General features: G+C 48.0%; 1 protein-coding gene across 7 annotated transcripts in view; it reads left to right on the plus strand.

Moving 5' to 3' along the window:
- The first annotated feature begins 2,348 nt into the window (after positions 1–2,348).
- Positions 2,349–17,190, plus strand: part of CCDC92 (coiled-coil domain containing 92) — a 33,185-nt gene continuing 18,343 nt past the window's right edge. For 3 of the 7 annotated variants that reach the window (XM_053280229.1, XM_053280228.1, XM_053280226.1), the window contains exon 1: positions 15,638–15,867. Coding sequence is in view for 3 of the 7 variants with exons in the window: in XM_053280222.1 (XP_053136197.1) it covers positions 7,445–7,499 (55 nt within the window). In the remaining 4 variants the exon portion in view is untranslated. Of the gene's footprint in view, positions 2,414–2,441; positions 2,492–5,076; positions 5,161–7,349; positions 7,500–15,637; positions 15,868–17,190 lie in introns of those variants that run through there. The other 4 variants (XM_053280222.1, XM_053280224.1, XM_053280223.1 and 1 more) reach the window with 3 other exon arrangements.

A 17,190-nucleotide genomic window follows, 5' to 3' on the forward strand; every position in this document is an offset into this window, starting at 1 on the left:
GAGCTAGAAGGTGAGCCAAGAGGCACCATTTCAAATGGTGGTTCTCTTTATATTTAGCAAGGGGAGAGCAACTGGCCCTCTCCACCCTCAGCACAGCATCCCTCCAGTGGCTGTTGTTGGTGTCGACCTTGTTGGAAGTGAAGGACTCTGCACTGCCTCATGCCTTAATGACAGAGGGGGGCAGATTAATGAGTCAGAGGGCTAGAGGGGTCAAGACATTGGTCATCCCTTCTCTCTACTGCTCTGACACTATCCCTTTGATATGTAGATTGCTACTCTCAGGGACTTCCTGCCTGCCTGCCTGCCTCTCCCTCCCTCCCTCTATCACACGCGCTCGTCTCTCTCTGCACCATGTGTGCAGAGATGCATGCAGCATCTCTCTGCATCCAGCTAGCTAGCTAGATTAGAGATTCTGTCTCTCCACTTTCCTATCTAGAATGGAGTTCTCCAATAAAGACTCCTTATATTGATTTGAAACAATGAACTGGCTCCAAGTTTCTTTTGCTCTCAGCAAACATTCATGCCTGGGCAGACTCCACTGTGTTTTGCCTCTATGCACTCTGCTGTAATAGAAGGGTATCTCTTACCAGAGAGAATTCCTAACATACCTTATGTTGATGTTTTTAAGACTTTGAGCCCTTTCTGGAAAGGGAACCATCTTATGTATTTGCTGTTTCTTTTTCTATGTAAACCACTTTGAAAACTTTAGTTAAGAAGCACCATATAAATATGTGTAGTAGTTGTTGTATGCCACCTAATGGCACAGCGGGGAAATGACTTGACTAGCAAGCCAGAGGTTGCCAGTTCAAATCCCCACTGGTGTGTTTCCCAGACTACGAGAAACACCTATATCAGGCAGCAGCAATATAGGAAGATGCTGAAAGGCATCATCTCATACTGCACGGGAGATGGCAATAGTCAACCCCTCCTGTATTCTACCAAAGACAACCACAGGGCTCTGTGGTCACCAGGAGTCGACACCGACTCGACCGCACACTTTTTACCTTTAGTTGTTGTTGCTGTAGCTAAGCTCCAGTTGGGTAGGACAGGCACAACCTACTCAGATTCTACCTCCAGCTTTGGAACAAGATAGAAAGAAAAATTGTCCTACCCAGCTGGGGCTTAGCTCAAGATCCAGCTCCCCACTTCTGACCTTGTTTTTACATGGCACACGATCGAAAATGGAGCTCTCAAATTAGAACAGAGAAAGCCTCCTCCTAAGGTTGATCGTGTAAACTGTTATCCGATTAATCAATAAAGGTGGGGTTTCATTTATTGGCCCTGTATGGGCTCTGTTTGTTTGCCACAGGTGCCTTGAAGGCTAGCGAGCAATTTTGGCCCCCACCCCCATTGAGTCTGCTTCCCAAACAGGCCATAAGTGTCAAAGAAGATGGAGCGCAGGAGAAGCTTAATGGCGAGCTGTTGAGATGGCCTTTCAACAGGCTCACACGCTTGGGTGCCTATCTGAGGTTTACTACTGAGTCGACTTCAAAGCCGCAAGGAAAAGTACTTGGTTCTAAGAAGGAATGGGATATTTGTGTGTGTGTGTGCGCGCGCGCGCATGTGTGTGCGAGAGGGAGACGGCATGTTTGTTTTGGACACTCATCCAGTGGAAAAATACCTCCCAACACATTTTGCTTGGCCAGGGGGCCTGTTTTATTTGGAGAACAATGGATGACGGCAAGTATGGTTAAATACGACCGTTTGCCTGACAGGTTTTTGACTGGCTTGCAGGGTAGCAAATTCCATATGTCAGTGCAAGTGCATTAACAAAAAAGAGGGTGGGTGCGAAAGGGGAGGTATGAGTTTTTGGAAGTGCTAGCAGCCAGAGTTTAGTCGAGAAGTCCAGCTTAGTAGACTTGGGCCTAGTCTGAATGGACTTCACCACCACAGGCTGCAGACGTTAGGGAAGCATTACATTGTGCAGGTGTGCAGGATTGTTTTCAGTGTGGGGGAACATTCAAAAGGGCTATTCCCCTGCACATGTAGCCTTAGTGGTACAACCCATTTTACCACCATTTTACTCATGCATCAGAGGTGGTAGAATGCTGAGGTGGTAGAGTGGAATGTACCACTTCACATTGCTGATGGGGGATGCCACTTTAGAAAAACAGCCAAAAACACACAAACAAACCACCCTCCATAAAAGCAGAAAGTGAGCACACTGGAGAGAAAGACTGTCCCCTAGCCCGTTCCCCTTGCTGTTTTCTACATGCAAAGGTTTGCTTTATTAATGTAAGGGAGCATTCACAATTGCAACTCCACCCCCGCAGACTGATGTGGTATCATCTGTTCTACCACCTCAAGAGTCCACCACCTTGTTCCGCTTCCTGTGTAAACCCGTTGAAGTCATTGTGGTGGCTGGTTGGTGAAGTGCTTGTCACACTTACCGGGTAGCTTTACTGCTGAGCTGGTATAGTAGTTAGACTGTCAAACTAAGAGTACAAGGGCTCCGGGTTCAAATCCCCGCTTGGTCTTGAAGCTCAGTTGGGTGAGCTTGGGCTAGCCTCTGTCTCTGTCTCTGTCTGTGCCTCTCTCTCTCTCTGTCAACTGAACCTATTTGGAAGACTTGTTGTGGTTACAGAGTGGGCATTGATTTAGAACTAAATGAGAGTGAGTGTGGTGTAGTGGAAAGTGACCTAGAGACCAGAGACACAACAGGGTTGTTGTGAGAATAAAATGGTGGGCGGAAAACCATCAGCTTGTTGGAAGAAAGGCAGGATATAATCTATTATCTAGAGCCATTTCAGGCAGGCTATGGGGTTGGGTCTGCCTTGGTTGGCCTGTTGGATGGTCTCCAAATGGGTATTGACAGAGGAAGCGTGACTGTTGATCCTTTTGGATCTCTCGGCGGCTTTTGATATCATCGACCATGGTATCCTTCTGGGTCGCCTGAGGGAGCTGGGATTGGGTGGCACTGTTTTACAGTGGTTCCATTCCTATCTCTCTGGCAGATTCCAGATGGTGTCGCTTGGAGACTGTTGCTCCTCAAAGCAGGACTTAATGTACAGAGTTCCACAAGACTCTATACTGTCTCCAATGCTTTTTAACATCTACATGAAATCACTGGGAGAGTTCATCAGGAGATTTGGTGCAGGGTGTTATCAATATGCTGATGATGCCCAAATCTATTTCTCCATATCAGCTTCATCAGTAATTGCATAACTTCCCTAAATGCCCGCCTGGAGGCAGTAATGGGATGGATGAGAGGTAACAAACTGAAATTGAATCAAAATTAGATGGAGACTATCTGCTCCACAGACAGTATCTCCATCTTATTTTGATTCAATTTCAGTTTGTCAGAACTTGAGGTCATAACTCAAGAGATGGCTTAGATCTGCCAGTCCTGGATGGGGTTATACTCCCCCAGAAAGAACAAGTATGGAACTTGGAAAGGCTCCTGGATCCCAAACTCTCTCTGGTCTCTCAGGTTGAGGCAATGGCCAGGAGCCCTTTTTATCAGCTTTGGCTGATACGTCCTCCATTTCTTGAGGGAAATTATTTATTTATTTATTTAGTGCATTTTTATACTGCCCTAACCCAAGGTCTCAGGGTTTAAGGTCTTAAGGAAATGACCTTAAAACAATGGTATATATGCTGGTAACCTCTAGGCTTGACTGCTGTAATGCACTCTATGTGGGGCTGCCTTTGTACACAGTCCAGAAACTACAGTTGGTGCAGAATGTGGCAGTCAGACTGGTCTCCGGGATAACCCGAAGAAACCATATAATACTGATCTTAAAAGAACTGCACTGGCTGCTGCTATGTTTCTGAGCAAAAGACAAAGTGGTGTTATTGCCTATAAAAGCCCTAATGGCTTGGGTCCAGGGTACTTAAGAGAGTGCCTCCTTGGCATGAACCTCCTGCCTATTAAGATCACCTGGGGAGGTCCAGTTAAGAAAAGCCGCCTCCCGGCTCCAGGGGTCTCCCCAGTATGCCCTGAGCACTCGTGCAGGGCATACTGGGGCTTGCGGGGGCCGCGCGGCCCCCGCTCCCCCCACCCCCCGCTGGCTCCGTCACAGAGCCGGCCATTGTGTGGGTGGCCGATCTGGCCGCCCAGGGCTCCCTGCCCGCTTGTGAGCGGAGAGAACGGGCTTAGCCCGCTCTTCCCGCTCACTGCCCCAAACTGCGTCTCACTGATCGTGAGACCTGGTCCAGAGTCTGCTGATAAGCCGTGTCTGAGCTTTTTTTATTCACTAGCATGAGTATCCCTTTGTAGGATCAGCCTTTTTCTATTTTTCTTGGGACATGCATGCCTCCTGGCTGGAAACCTTGCTGGGTGTTCTGTCTCCACTGTTTGACTGGCTCCCCTGCATCTGTGTGTGTTTCTGCAAACTAGAAGGTGATGATGTGTTCTTACTTGCTTTAATACATTGGGCAGGGAACATTTTGCCTGTGCTGCATTCCACCCACCTTGCCTTGGGCTGATGGTTTTACTCCTGCTCCCTGAAATGATGTTGTGATGCTGTCATACAAAGAATAATTAATTGTCTTTCAAGGGCATGTGTGCCACGGTATAAAATCTACTTGTTTGTTTGAGAATGTTTATCCTGCCTGCCCCATTTAGAAGGGAATCCCTACAAGACAGCATATGCAACTAAAATAACTTAAATGAGAAATCAGTATAAGCTAATCAACCGGCAGAAAAACAACAAACTACAAAGCTAGAGAGGAAAACAACCAATCACAACGAAAGTTTTCTCCAAGAAGGAGACGGACCAAACATTTGCCGGAGCCTGAAAAAGCAAAGTCAGGCAGAGAGGAAGCCAAAAGAACCTGTCGAAGTCAAGTCACGTGCTCCAAAAATCCAGCACTGATGGCTGGAATTCGAGCAATGGGTTCATAAAATGCAATAAAACTGTCGCAGCTACAAACAGTCTGGGGAAAGGGCATTGGGGTAGAACTGGTTTCTTCTTCCCTTATGGATCTGTAGCAATCTACTCTGCATCTGGGCTCAGCACTGGAGACATTCCCGAACCTGAGATGTGAGAGAAGCAGGCACTGGTCATGCCATGGGGTTGCCAATTATTGGTTGACCGAAACCCCACCCCAATCTTCTGCCTTCTCTCCTTTCAGGTCAATTGGCGGAGGGGGAGCACTGTGCCAGCACTATGCGCTCAGTTCGGAAAGCAGGAGGAGAGGCCGGAGGAGAACCAATTGGTGAGTAATTGGCAACTGGGTGGAAAGCAGGAGGAGAACCAATTGGTGAGTAATTGGCAACTGGGTGGCTCATCTGGAGAGCCAAACGTGGCTCTCCAGAACTTGAGTCTCAGGCCAAAAACCTAAGACCTGGGAACCTAAGACCTACTGAGGGTCCAAGGCTCTCAGAAGGGCCATTATGTGGTGATGGTGGAGTGGGTCTCAGGGCCCTCTTCAGTAGGATTTGCGGGGGGTCCCCTGAAACCTGGAGTCAGCCCCACTGACTAAGGCCCTTCCCCAGTTTTCCATGTTTTCCGAAGTCAGGCAGATGGCCACTAGAACATAGGAAGCTGCCTTCTACCGAGTCAGACCATGGGTCCATCTAGCTCAGGATTATCTACACTGACTGGCAGCGGCACTCCAAGGTTACAGGCAGGACTCTCTCCCAGCCCTACCTGAAGATGCTGGGCCTGGGAGGTGCTCTGCCACTGGGGGGATGCTTCACAGTGCTCACATGCAGCCACCCATCCAAATGCAAACCAAGGTGAACCCTGTTTAGCAAGGGGGCAGTCATGCTCGCGACTGCAAGACCAGCTTTCTAGAGAAAGGTCCTCTTCTGTGGAACCCAATAAGAAACTCCACCCTCCCCCGTGCTCAATATATTCACCTGGCACAATCGTTGAGATCTTTAGGTGCCATGTTCCAACAGCATCCTTCCAAACAGCAGGATTTGATTGCAACCCAAATGGGAGCCTGGTCTTAATGCCCAGCCATTAGCAGAATTCACAGCTATTAAAGGCAGCGATATGATGGGGTTCTCCAACTTGTGGCTGGGGATGATGGGAGTTGTAGTCCAACAACTGTGGGTCCAAGTTTGAGAAGTTCTGCCCCTGCCCTGCTCAGAATTGACAGTCAATCCTCTCTGGATACAGTGAAAAAGCAGGGTACTTGATCATGTGCAGCCCTGGTTGTGTGTGGACACCGGTATGTGCCTAAAACCACGGTGGGCATACAGCAGAGGCAGTCTGATAACAGTGTTCCCTGTAACAGGGATTCCCAGATCTCACTGACTACAACTCCCATCATCCCCAATCAAAGGCTATTGTAGCTGGGAATGCTGGGAGTTGTAGTCAACAACATCTGGGAATCCCTGTTACAGGCAACGCTGGTCTGATATCACACCCCATTCGCACATCACGCCCACTGCATGCACAGAGGACGGGCGTAACTTCTGGCATCTGAAGGAAGACACTCCCTCAGTGTCCCAACACTGCTTTCACTAGGGGCCTTGGAGAAGATTTCTTTATCTTCTCTAAGATATAAGATAGCCCTTTTCCTCCCGCACTCCACCATTTCATTTAATTACTCACATTGGAAACACAGTGACAGATGGTCAGAGATCAAAGTTAATCAGCGTTCGCTACACAACCTTTCAAGTTCAGAAATTCATCTGGTTTTAGTCAAAATTTGCCCGAAAGCTTCCTGATATTTGAGTTCAGCCACAGAATTCAATCGGAATGGGGAAGCCTGCGCTTGCTTATAGAATGAGTGGCGGATGGCCATAAGATGTGTGTCTAATGTGTGTGTGTGTGTGTGTGTGTGTGTGTGTGTGTGTGTGTGTGTGTGTGTACATCTAAGGCAGCACAGGTGCCTGTAGTAACTAAAAACAGGAAAGTGACCACGAAGAGAAGGAGATCAAAAGTTTCTTCTTCTTTTCTTTTAGGATGCAAATGTCCACGGCTGCGGTGATCATATGCACACTTACTTGGGAGTAAGCCCCATTGTACTTGGTGGGACTAGCTTCTGGGTAAACACACATTGGATCAGACTATGGGGCTATTCTCATGATCAGCCAGAATCAGTAGAGGCAGGGTCTTCAGTGCCAGTCACAAGGTCCACAGAGTCTCACATGAATGTAAGATGGCTCTTAAGGGAACAAGGTTTCACCATTGTCTAGGACTTACGATCTGCCTGGCTCTTCTCTTAATGCATTTTGTGTCTCTGCTTGTAAATGTTTATTTCTATGGCTGAAATATTTTCATGGTACCCCGTGTTGGGAATCCACCAAGATTGAAAAGTGGGCTAAAACAAAGCAAAACTAACCCCAAATAAACAAACAGTGATGTAATACTGCTACATGAATTGAGCCTATGAGAAAGCTAGCAAATCCTGACCATTTTTTAAACAGCATTTTTATGCTCGTGTTCTAGATGGGGCCAGAGACTAAGAAAGAAACCGTGGCTGTCCAGTGAATCCATCGATTGAAGCTACAGCAAGCAGCAACAGCCCTTGTTCCTCTCTGCCGATGATCCAAGTTCCAGAAGGAGCCAGATATCGTCAGAGGGAGGTTGAGCAAGTTGGTAGGTGTCAGCAGCAATTGTGGGTTCAGATGTGACTCCCCACTGGTGCCAGTAGCAGCTGTTAGAACCTGTTAGTTGCTACAGTCACTGGGAGGCTTCTTCCTCCTTGGGTTCTTTTCACAGGCTTGTGTGTGAATTGGGACTCATAAAACGCTATAATAGGGATCTGAAGGATGTCTAATCCTAATCTGCTTGGCGGGGGGACAGGAAAACCAGCTTACACCTTCATGCCCAAATATTAGCCCTTACAACTGAAGAATGCAAGTGATAATATCTTCTGGAATAATGTTGTTGCCATCTTAATGCTGAGAGACAACTGTGATCTCCAAAGTTCGTTCAAAGTCATCTATTATGCTTTTGGATTCAGTCCGAAAGCCAGTATCCGCTGATGATTGTTTTGTTGCCTGTTTTATACATATCCGCAATGAATCTTCGCTTAGTCACGCTATTTTGACAGCTGTCAAATATCTGCCTCTGACACACACACACAAACACCCTCCTGCTTTCTTTAAAAAACAAACAAACGTAATTGACTTCAACTTGGAAGATAATACCAGATAGCTCCAGGTCTGTTTTGCAACTTGACGGTTGGGAGAATTGGGATGCAGGGGTTAACGACAGTCAAAGGAATATGTGATTTGAATTTCAGGCTTTAGGCACTCCTGATAACTGTTGGGAATCCAAAAGAGCGGTTCCCTGGCCCCTGAAGTTGGGCAACCTGATTCCAAATATACTGGCCCTTGGGTGCAGTCAGTGGGAGCAAAACGAAGGCCAAGACTTTGATGAGTCCGATGTAGACTCAGAACTGGAACACATCGAGGCTCTTCTCACGATCAGAAGCTCCAGTATGTCCTGCGTGAGCCCCGGCACTTTCCCTCCAGTGGCACTTTCCCTCGCGGGCCAGTGTGGCCACTGCTTTCCCTCCCCACCCGCCGCTGCTACTGCTGCCGCCATTTTCTCACCCCGCGCCCGTCCCTATCCAGGCAGCTGCTCACAAACTCTCATGAGAGTTGCCACACAGGACTAGCGGCGGGTACGCCTTGGAGATATATATATATATATATATATATATATATATATATATATATATATATATATAGATCATTCAACAAAGGAGGCTTTTGAAAATGGCAAGGAGTTAACGAAAGAAGCAAAATGGGCCTTCCACACCCCGGGCTCTTTGACGCGCATTTTGCACCTCCGTCCCGGCTGTACCCAGGGGCTGGCACCCTGCTAGGACCACCCTTGCGACCCTCCTGAATGTGTCCCTCCATTGTATGGAGGAGGGATATCGTCCTGGAAAGGACTGGGTTGTGTTTGCTCCGAGGGTTCTGCTTGTGTCTACGTTTCTCAAGGAATTTGCGGTCAAGGCCCATTTAGGACGAAAGGCAGAAGAGAGCCTTGCTTTGTGGACTTCTGTATGTTTTTCTCCTGAATTACATTCAGTTCCCCCCCACACACACACTTTTTAATGGCTTCACAGCCTTCTGCTATATGGCTCATTTAAGGACCATGTTTTCCTTGTGGGTCACAAGGGCAGAAATCCATCAATGCCTGGAGCAAGGAATATGGGGAGCACAAACTGTCCCATTGCCCTTTTGGTGCTACAGGCCATCATTCAACACTTCTTTGTCTCCAAGGCTAGTTAGCATTAACAGTGACACGGTGTTTATGCCATACGCTGGCTGGGCAGACTCAAGCTCCCATCTGTGTCCCTGAAACTGGGGGCGCATTGCAGCAGGAGGATTTCTGGTTACATTTTGTTTTCGGGCCTAAACCTCTGCTGTGCTGAGAGGCTGAACTTGTGTGCTCTTGGCTTCCGTGAAATTATGGCTGGGGATGATGGGAGTTGTAGTCCATAACAAGAGGATAGCCTGGGGTCGGCCACCCCGGTATAAGGCTCTTGAAGTGTGTGGCATGCTTCCCAATAATAATAATAATAATAATAATAATAATAATTGTTATTATTACATTTATATCCCGCTCTTCCTCCAAGGAGCCCAGAGCAGTGTACTACATACTTGAGTTTCTCTCTCACAACAACCCTGTGAAGTAGGTTAGTCTGAGAGAGAAGTGACTGGCCCAGAGTCACCCAGCTAGTATCATGGCTGAATGGGGATTTGAACTCGGGTCTCCCCGGTCCTAGTCCAGCACGCTAATGTAAATATACCTCAGCCACCTAATGGCACAGCGGGGAAGTAACTTGCCTAGGGAGCAAGAGGTTGCCAGTTCGAATCTCTGCTGATATATTGGGCAACAATGATATAGGAAGGTTGAAAGGCATCATCTCACACTGGCGGGAGGCAGCAATGGTAAACCCCTTCTGTATTCTACAAAAGAAGAGCCCCTGGTGGCGCAGTGGTAAAAACTGCCGCCCTGTAACCAGAAGGTTACAAGTTCGATCCTGACCAGGGGCTCAAGGTTGACTCAGCCTTCCATCCTTCTGAGGTCGGTAAAATGAGTACCCAGAAAGTTGGGGGCAATATGCTAAATCATTGTAAACCGCTTAGAGAGCTCCGGCTATAAAGCGGTATATAAATGTAAGTGCTATTGCTATTGCTAAGAAAACTGCAGGGCTCTGTGGTTGCCAGGAGTCAACTCCAGGGTGCTTTCCAGATTAGACCTGGCAACGGGGTCACGTGTGCTTTCACACTTCCTGCGTTGTGACACCGCAGTCCCTACACGGACAGCAGGGGGCCATTCACACTTCCAGTGCCTTGTTTCAAATTTAATTGCTGCCATGTAGAGCTAGGACGTCGCATATCCGGCATAAAGAAGTTGCTGTTTTTTCTGATTGTTAGCTTCTGCGAGAGTGCTCCCCCTGCCTGTTTGCATTTTGAATGCAACATGCCTGAACGGAGGCATTTTGCTGCTGTTGAGCAGCTAGTCTGGAAAGCGCCCCAGTCCCCATTTCTGTCTCAAGGGAACCCGGGAGTCGGCACAACTTTACCTTACCTAGGATATACCTCAGGAGCTGTGTTCCCTCTAACAGGAATTCCCATTTTTGTTGACTACAACTCCCAATATGCACAGCCAAAGGCCACTGCAGCTGGGGATGCTGAGAGTTGTAGTCAACAACAACTGGGAATCCGTTAGAAGGAACACTGCTCAGGAGCTTCAGTCTGTGTGGAGGATGCATGGCACACATGAGACACATCTGCTCCCTGTACCAAAATGTGATTCTAGAGTGGGAGGAGAACTGAACGCTCAAGGATGACGTCTCTGGCAACTCACCCTGCCAATTTTCAAAAAATCTACACATGATCTTAGCCGAAAAGCCGAGAAACCTTTAGCAAAGCATCCCCCAAGGGGAAAAACCAGGGCCAGCAATTCTCTAGAAGGCAGGATGGTTAGAATGAATTGCATTCTTAGCCTTGGGCAACATCCATTCAGTCACAAATTCTCAAGGAGATCGGGTGCCGGTACATCACAATGAATCTAGAGCAGAAAGAAACCCCCACAAAGGATTAAATCTGTGACCCTAACATCTTAAACAAGGGCAAGTATTATAAAGCAATTAAGCAAGAAATGTTATTCTTCCAGCGTTTCCTGATCAGCCCAATCCAGGAACAGGTCTGCCGCAGCCCACATGTGGTTTTGATAAGAAAGGCTTTTAATGGCATCTTAGTTGGGCTTATGGTCTGTGGTCCTTGAATAGAAAGCGCCTCCTGCTGGGGAAAGGGGAGAAATGCATGCAACTACTCTCAAAATATGGAGGGTCCAATGCTAGGAGTCAACATCAACTCGACAGCACACTTTACCTTTAACTAACTGTTGAAGTTCTTATGAACTAGAACTTCTAGTGTCATTTTCCTGCCGCAAAAGAACATAGGAAGCTGCCATATACGGAGTCAGACCATTGGTCCATCTAGCTCAGTATTGTCTACCCAGACTGGCAGCGGCTTCTCCAAGGTTGCAGGCAGGAGTCTCTCTCAGCCCTATCTTGGAGATGCTGCCAGGGAGGGAAGTTGGAACCTTCTGCTCTTCCCAGAGCGGCTCCATCCCCTGAGGGGGAATATCTTGCAGTGCTCACACTTCTAGTCTCTCATTGCTATGCAACCAGGGCAGACCCCACTTAGCTAAGGGGACAAATCATGCTTGCTACCACAAGACCAGCTCTCCTCTCCTTGAACATAGGAAGCTGCCATATATGGAGTCAGACCATTGGTCCATCTAGCTCAGTACTGGCACAGACAGGCAGCGGCTTCTCCAAGGTTGCAGGCAGGAGTCTCTCTCAGCCCTATCTTGGAGATGCTGCCAGGGAGGGAACTTTGAACTTAAATGTTCTTCCCAGAGCAGCTCCATCCCCTAAGGGGAATCTCTTACAGTGCTCACACATCAAGTCCCATTCATATACAAGCAGGGTGGACCCTGCTTAGCTAAGGGGAACAAGTTATGCTTGCTCCCACAAGACCAGCTCTCCTCTCTAAGAGGAGAGTCAAGAGGGGTTTGGATTAGGGCCATGCTACAGGGGAGTCCAAATGCTTCCTCTGAGCTAAAGCTCCAATCCAAAACCCATCCCCCCCATTCTTGAAACTGTTAGCCATGGAGAACAACACTTACGGCCACAAAAATGTACCTGTAAATACCCTTTCATGATGATTATCAGCTTCAGTGTGGAGGACTTAATTTGCAGAATCGACGTGGGTGTAAAGAGTTGGGCACAGACACAGAGGGCAGGCATAGCAGCAGCCATATCTGGGTAGGGCTGCTTGTACCCCATTGGGTAGCCCCAGTCCCCCCCCCAAGCCAGGCTTTTACAACCCCCGGTCATGTGCACACTTGGGCTGCCTGCAGGCGGGAAAGGGCGCCCAGCAGCAGGGGAATCCCGCAATGTACCATGCTCCTGGTACAGTGCATTGTGGGATGTCAGAGGACTTTCTCCTCTGGCTCCCGGCTCTGCCACTCAATGCGGCGCCGATGCTGTGTGGGCAGCAGAGTCGAATGGGGAGGGCTGATCATGTGCGGGGAGGCAGGTCGGAGCTGGCCTCCCAGCCAACTCTCCCGAGTCCCGACTTCAGGCATGAGAATGACCTTAAGGACCAGTATTCTCAGCACATTTGGATGACATCTTTATCAGGGGATATGGATGCATTTAATTTCTTCATAAATCAGCTTAGCAAAATGACATGCTGCAGTAACCTAGATAAACTTTGTAAAAACCTTTTTTTTTTAAAAAAGAAGCACCCTAACGTTTTCTAAGTTTACTTGTGGTTATTGTGCAGCATGCAGTTCTGCGAAGCTGCTTGATAAAATACAAGCCAAATGCATATTTTCCATTGATTATTTTATCCAAATGTGTTGGAAACAGCAATCCTTCCAGCCCAAGGCCATCATGGCTGGAATTATGGGAGTTGTAGTCCATCTGCGTCTGGGGACCAAGTTTGGGAAGCCCTCCTGTTTTACAGTACATTGGCTTCCAGGTATCCTATGATGTTATTATGGGTTGCCTAGAGACCTCCACTTTGACAGGTCATGCAATTTCTGAGTACTGCTAAGATGTTGAACTGAACATGAGATGCGGTACTGATATCAGATGTTGACATTCCATACTACTAATATTTGAAAAAAGAAAACAAACCACATTCACCAGAGTCTTGGAACAGATAATCAAAACTGTCCCGGTAAACAAGGCCTGTTTAAAAATCGGATTTGGTGTTTAATGTAACCTTTCTGCCACCTGCTGGCCTGCTGCATGCAATCATTCAAATCTAGGTTTAAAATGGGTTACTGACATTGGCGTGATTGTGTGAACCCACACCAAGGTGGTTTATGGCCTGAGACGAATCTGAGATTCCCATCTTAGCATGGGTTCATACAATCATATAATGGCAGTAACCCACATTAAACATAGATTCAAACAATTGTATGAACCAGGCCACTGTTGTTGTTTTTAATGACCTGCAATGCATGTTATTGAATTTTAAAAAATAAGGAGGCTATTCTCACAAAGGGGGGAAATCAGGCTAAAGGAGGCTCACGGGCAAGCCTGGTGGTTCTCTGGCAGCTAGCCGCCAAAGAAGCCCTCCCCTTAACCCAGGTTAGCAGAGCACTGGATGATCCTGAGCATTATTTTGCTAGCATGTGAAATTAAGGATATTGTGTGATGGTTTGCGCAATCTGTTAAGTCTCCTTTCTTTGGTATGGGTATGCAGACTGACCTCTTTCAATCTGTTGGCCACTGTGTTGTCCTCCAAATTTGCTGTCATAGTTTGGTTAGAGCCTCGACTGATTCTTCTTCTGTTGCCTGCCATATTTCTGTAGCTATTCCATCAATTCCTGTAGTCTTCCTACTTGGTAATGACCGGAGTGCTGATGTCCCTGATGTACAGATCTTCAGTATATTCCTTCCATCTCTGTTTGATCTTCTCTGAGACAGTTACTATCTGTCCTTTGGCATCTCTTAACATACCAATTTGAGGTTGGAACCTCCTTCTGAGTTCAGAGATATTTTGGAAAACTTGCCTTGTTTTTCCGTGTCTCTTTCCTATAAGGTAGGTCAGCTGATATTTCCCCCAGGAGGCAAGCTTCCATGGCGGCCAGAAAGGGACAAACCTCTCCCCATGGAGTTTAATGCTCTTTTAAAGAATCTGCTTTTTTAATAGTACAATTCTGATGTGAACTCATTGCTCCTATCATCTTGCCAGTTTCAACTTCTCTTTGTCAATACTTTTTCCCCTTCCTAGCTGTGTACCTCATTCTTTTAAAGTTTGGAATGATAAAAGTAATGTCAGATTTTGACACGCTATAAATTAAGTCTCCTTATTTTCCGAGCGAGAGCTAAAGGCTAGATCTGATAATGTGCAAATCCCCCAGTACTAATACCCCCAGATACCGCATTCTCTTCAAAATCTCACCCTTAAACACAAAGAAACTAGAGATGCAGTGAGCTTTGAAACTCTTATAGCAGGCAGACTAATGCACTTTAGGAGTATTACTTATCTTTTTGTATAAACAATTGGACCGAAAGCATCCAATTAATTCAGGAAGATGGGAGGAGGCTAGAGGCACTAGTCTTAACCTGGCCATGTGGATTGCGTTGCACACGGATGCAGTTTGGAGCCTTGAGAACAACCATTCCTGCTTCTGCAAGCACAGCTCAGGGAAAGATAAAAAGGCCCCACCAATGGCAGAGCAAACACTGGCTTATTGTGACATGAGCTTTCATCAGCAACAGACAACTTTAATTAATTAATGTCACTAACTTCATCAAATGTATTTGGGAATTGTAGCACAGTCAGTGATAGTCATTTGCATGCATTCCTGTTGATCTGAACTTATAGTTTCTATAAGGTTCCCTGCCTCTTTCCCCTTTTGCATTTGAAAGCCTTTACACCATAAGCCTGCAGACTCAGTGTCTGGGTCTTTTCTTTGGGGTGGGGGCAGGGGAAAAAACCCACCCCAAATGTATGCACAGCACCTAGAAAGGTTTAGGCTTTTCTAGATAAATAGATACAAACAGAAAAATATGTGTGAAATATCTTGAAAGCTCTCAAAATTGTATGGCAGGCTACAAATTTTAAAACGTGGATTGAGTGGAGAGACGGAGGGTATCTTTTCTGCCTCTGAAATAGATGGATGATTTGATGGGGTTTTTTAATCGCCTTCCCATAATTAGATTGATAAATCTCTCCTCCCCGCCCGCTCTTCCCCCTCCTTCCCAGCATGGAGATGAAATATTGTGGACAGAGTTGCACTGCTCAGATCTCCACCTGTCCAATGCACCTAAGGCTCTGTATAGAAAATCTAGCCTTTTCCTCTCTTACACAGATAGACGGATAAAACTCCCTCCCCCACGCCCGCTTCTCTCTTAGGTCGATCAAGTCTTTAAGGAAAAATTCCGTCTTCTGTTTTAAACTTCTCTCTCTCCCTAGCCCCATTTCACCCATTCACCCCAAAGGCAGATAGATAAATCCCACCCACCCGCGTGGAGAGGAAATATTACGAGCACAGAGCGGCACCGGACAGATTTCCGACTGCCCCATGCCTCGAGGCTCTGGAACACGGCGGCGTAGAGCCCCCCTCCGTTCCTTCCTCCTCCCTCCCGCCCCTCCCAGGTGGGCGGGGACTGGAAGGAGGAGGAGGCGGGTGGGGGGGCGGCTCTCAACAACCGACGCCGCTGGAAGCTCTGGCCTGGTTACCACGGCAACGGAGCTGCTGTTTTGCCGCGGCTGCACCTGAGCCCCCGCGCTTGCGCAGTGGGGCTGACCTCGACGTCACCCCCTCCCGGTCCCCTCCTCCCTCCCCTCTCCTCGCTCCCACCGGGGAGCAGCGCCTCTCCCCTCCCTCGGCCACCCTCCCCCCCTCAGGAGGACTCGAGTGGGGCGGGGGGGGGAGCAGCAGCGGCTGCCGCGGCTCCCCGCGGAAGGTGAGTATGAGAAGCCTCCCAGCCTGCACCGCGCTGAGGGGGGCAAGAGGAGGGGGCGTCTGTGGGGCTGCTGCCTGCCTTCCCCCCCCCCACTTGGAAGGGGGGGCAGAGACTTCTTGGCTGCCCCCACCCATTTTTTTATTATTATTATTGAGTTGGCAGCAGCTGAGAGGGAAGGGTTAGGAGGGGAGTCCTTGGGGGACCCCCCCCCCAGGAGAGAAGGCCTTGTTTGCTTTCCTTCAGACCCCTCCTCACAGGGCAGAGGGGCCCATTCCTCGCCCTCTCCAAAATGTCAAGGGAATAATTGTGGCTCCCCCACCTCTGTAGGGGTTGTGGGCTTCAGCAGGACAGGTCTCTCCAGTCTAAGTGGGCGGCAGTGGGGGTCTCCTTCCCCAGGAGAGGAAAGGAGTTCTTATCCGCCCACTACAACAGTGTCCTCCCTGATACAGAGATGGGGGGTATTACCCCTCCTGTTTGGGAAAATGTGTTAGGGAGAAATGCGCTATCTTTTCCTCAGCAGAAGTTGGGAATGGGTATTCCTCTCCAAAGGTGGGGCGGGGGGGGGGGAGACCTCCATCTATCTGTACAACACACTGGAGAGATAAGGGGCATTGCTAGGGGTGACATTTCCGACTGAAATTATCCTGGAGATATCCCCCCCCCAATATTTTCCCAATAACTTTCTCATTTTCAGCTGAGCAGGCCCCTCATATTTTGGGGGAGTGGGGAGGAAGGTAGGACAGATATTCCTCAGTACAAGTGGGGAGTCCAAAGGGAACATGGTGCAGAAGAAATGCATGTTTCTTCTACCCCATACTCAACTGAGAAACCCTATCTTTGGGGAGAGTTAGGCAGGATCCTTCTTGCAACTGTGGAGTGGTTATTCCTCCAAAAGGGGCTCATCTACCCATTGCAGTCCAAAATGTATGTCTTTATTAGTTTGGAAAAGAGGCGACTATAGGAAGGCATGATAGAGGTGTATAAAATTATGCATGGAGTAGAGAGAGTGGAGGCCACCTAATACCGGTAGTGTAGCAGGAAAATGACTTGTCTAGCAAGCCAGAGGTTGCCGGTTCAAATCCCCGCTGGAATGTTTCCCAGACTATGGGAAACACCTATTTCAGGCAGCAGCGATATAGGAAGGTGCTGAAAGGCATCATCTCATACTGCGCAGGAGATGGCAATGGTCAATCCCTCCTATATTCTACCAAAGACAACCACGGGGCTCTGTGGTCAACAGGAGTCGACACCAACTCGATGGCACATTTTACCTTTTGAGAGTGGACAGAGAAATTTTCCTCCCTCTCTGACAGCACTAGAACC

This window comes from Hemicordylus capensis, chromosome 15 (genome assembly GCF_027244095.1).
Source record: "Hemicordylus capensis ecotype Gifberg chromosome 15, rHemCap1.1.pri, whole genome shotgun sequence".
Taxonomy (NCBI): domain Eukaryota; kingdom Metazoa; phylum Chordata; class Lepidosauria; order Squamata; family Cordylidae; genus Hemicordylus; species Hemicordylus capensis.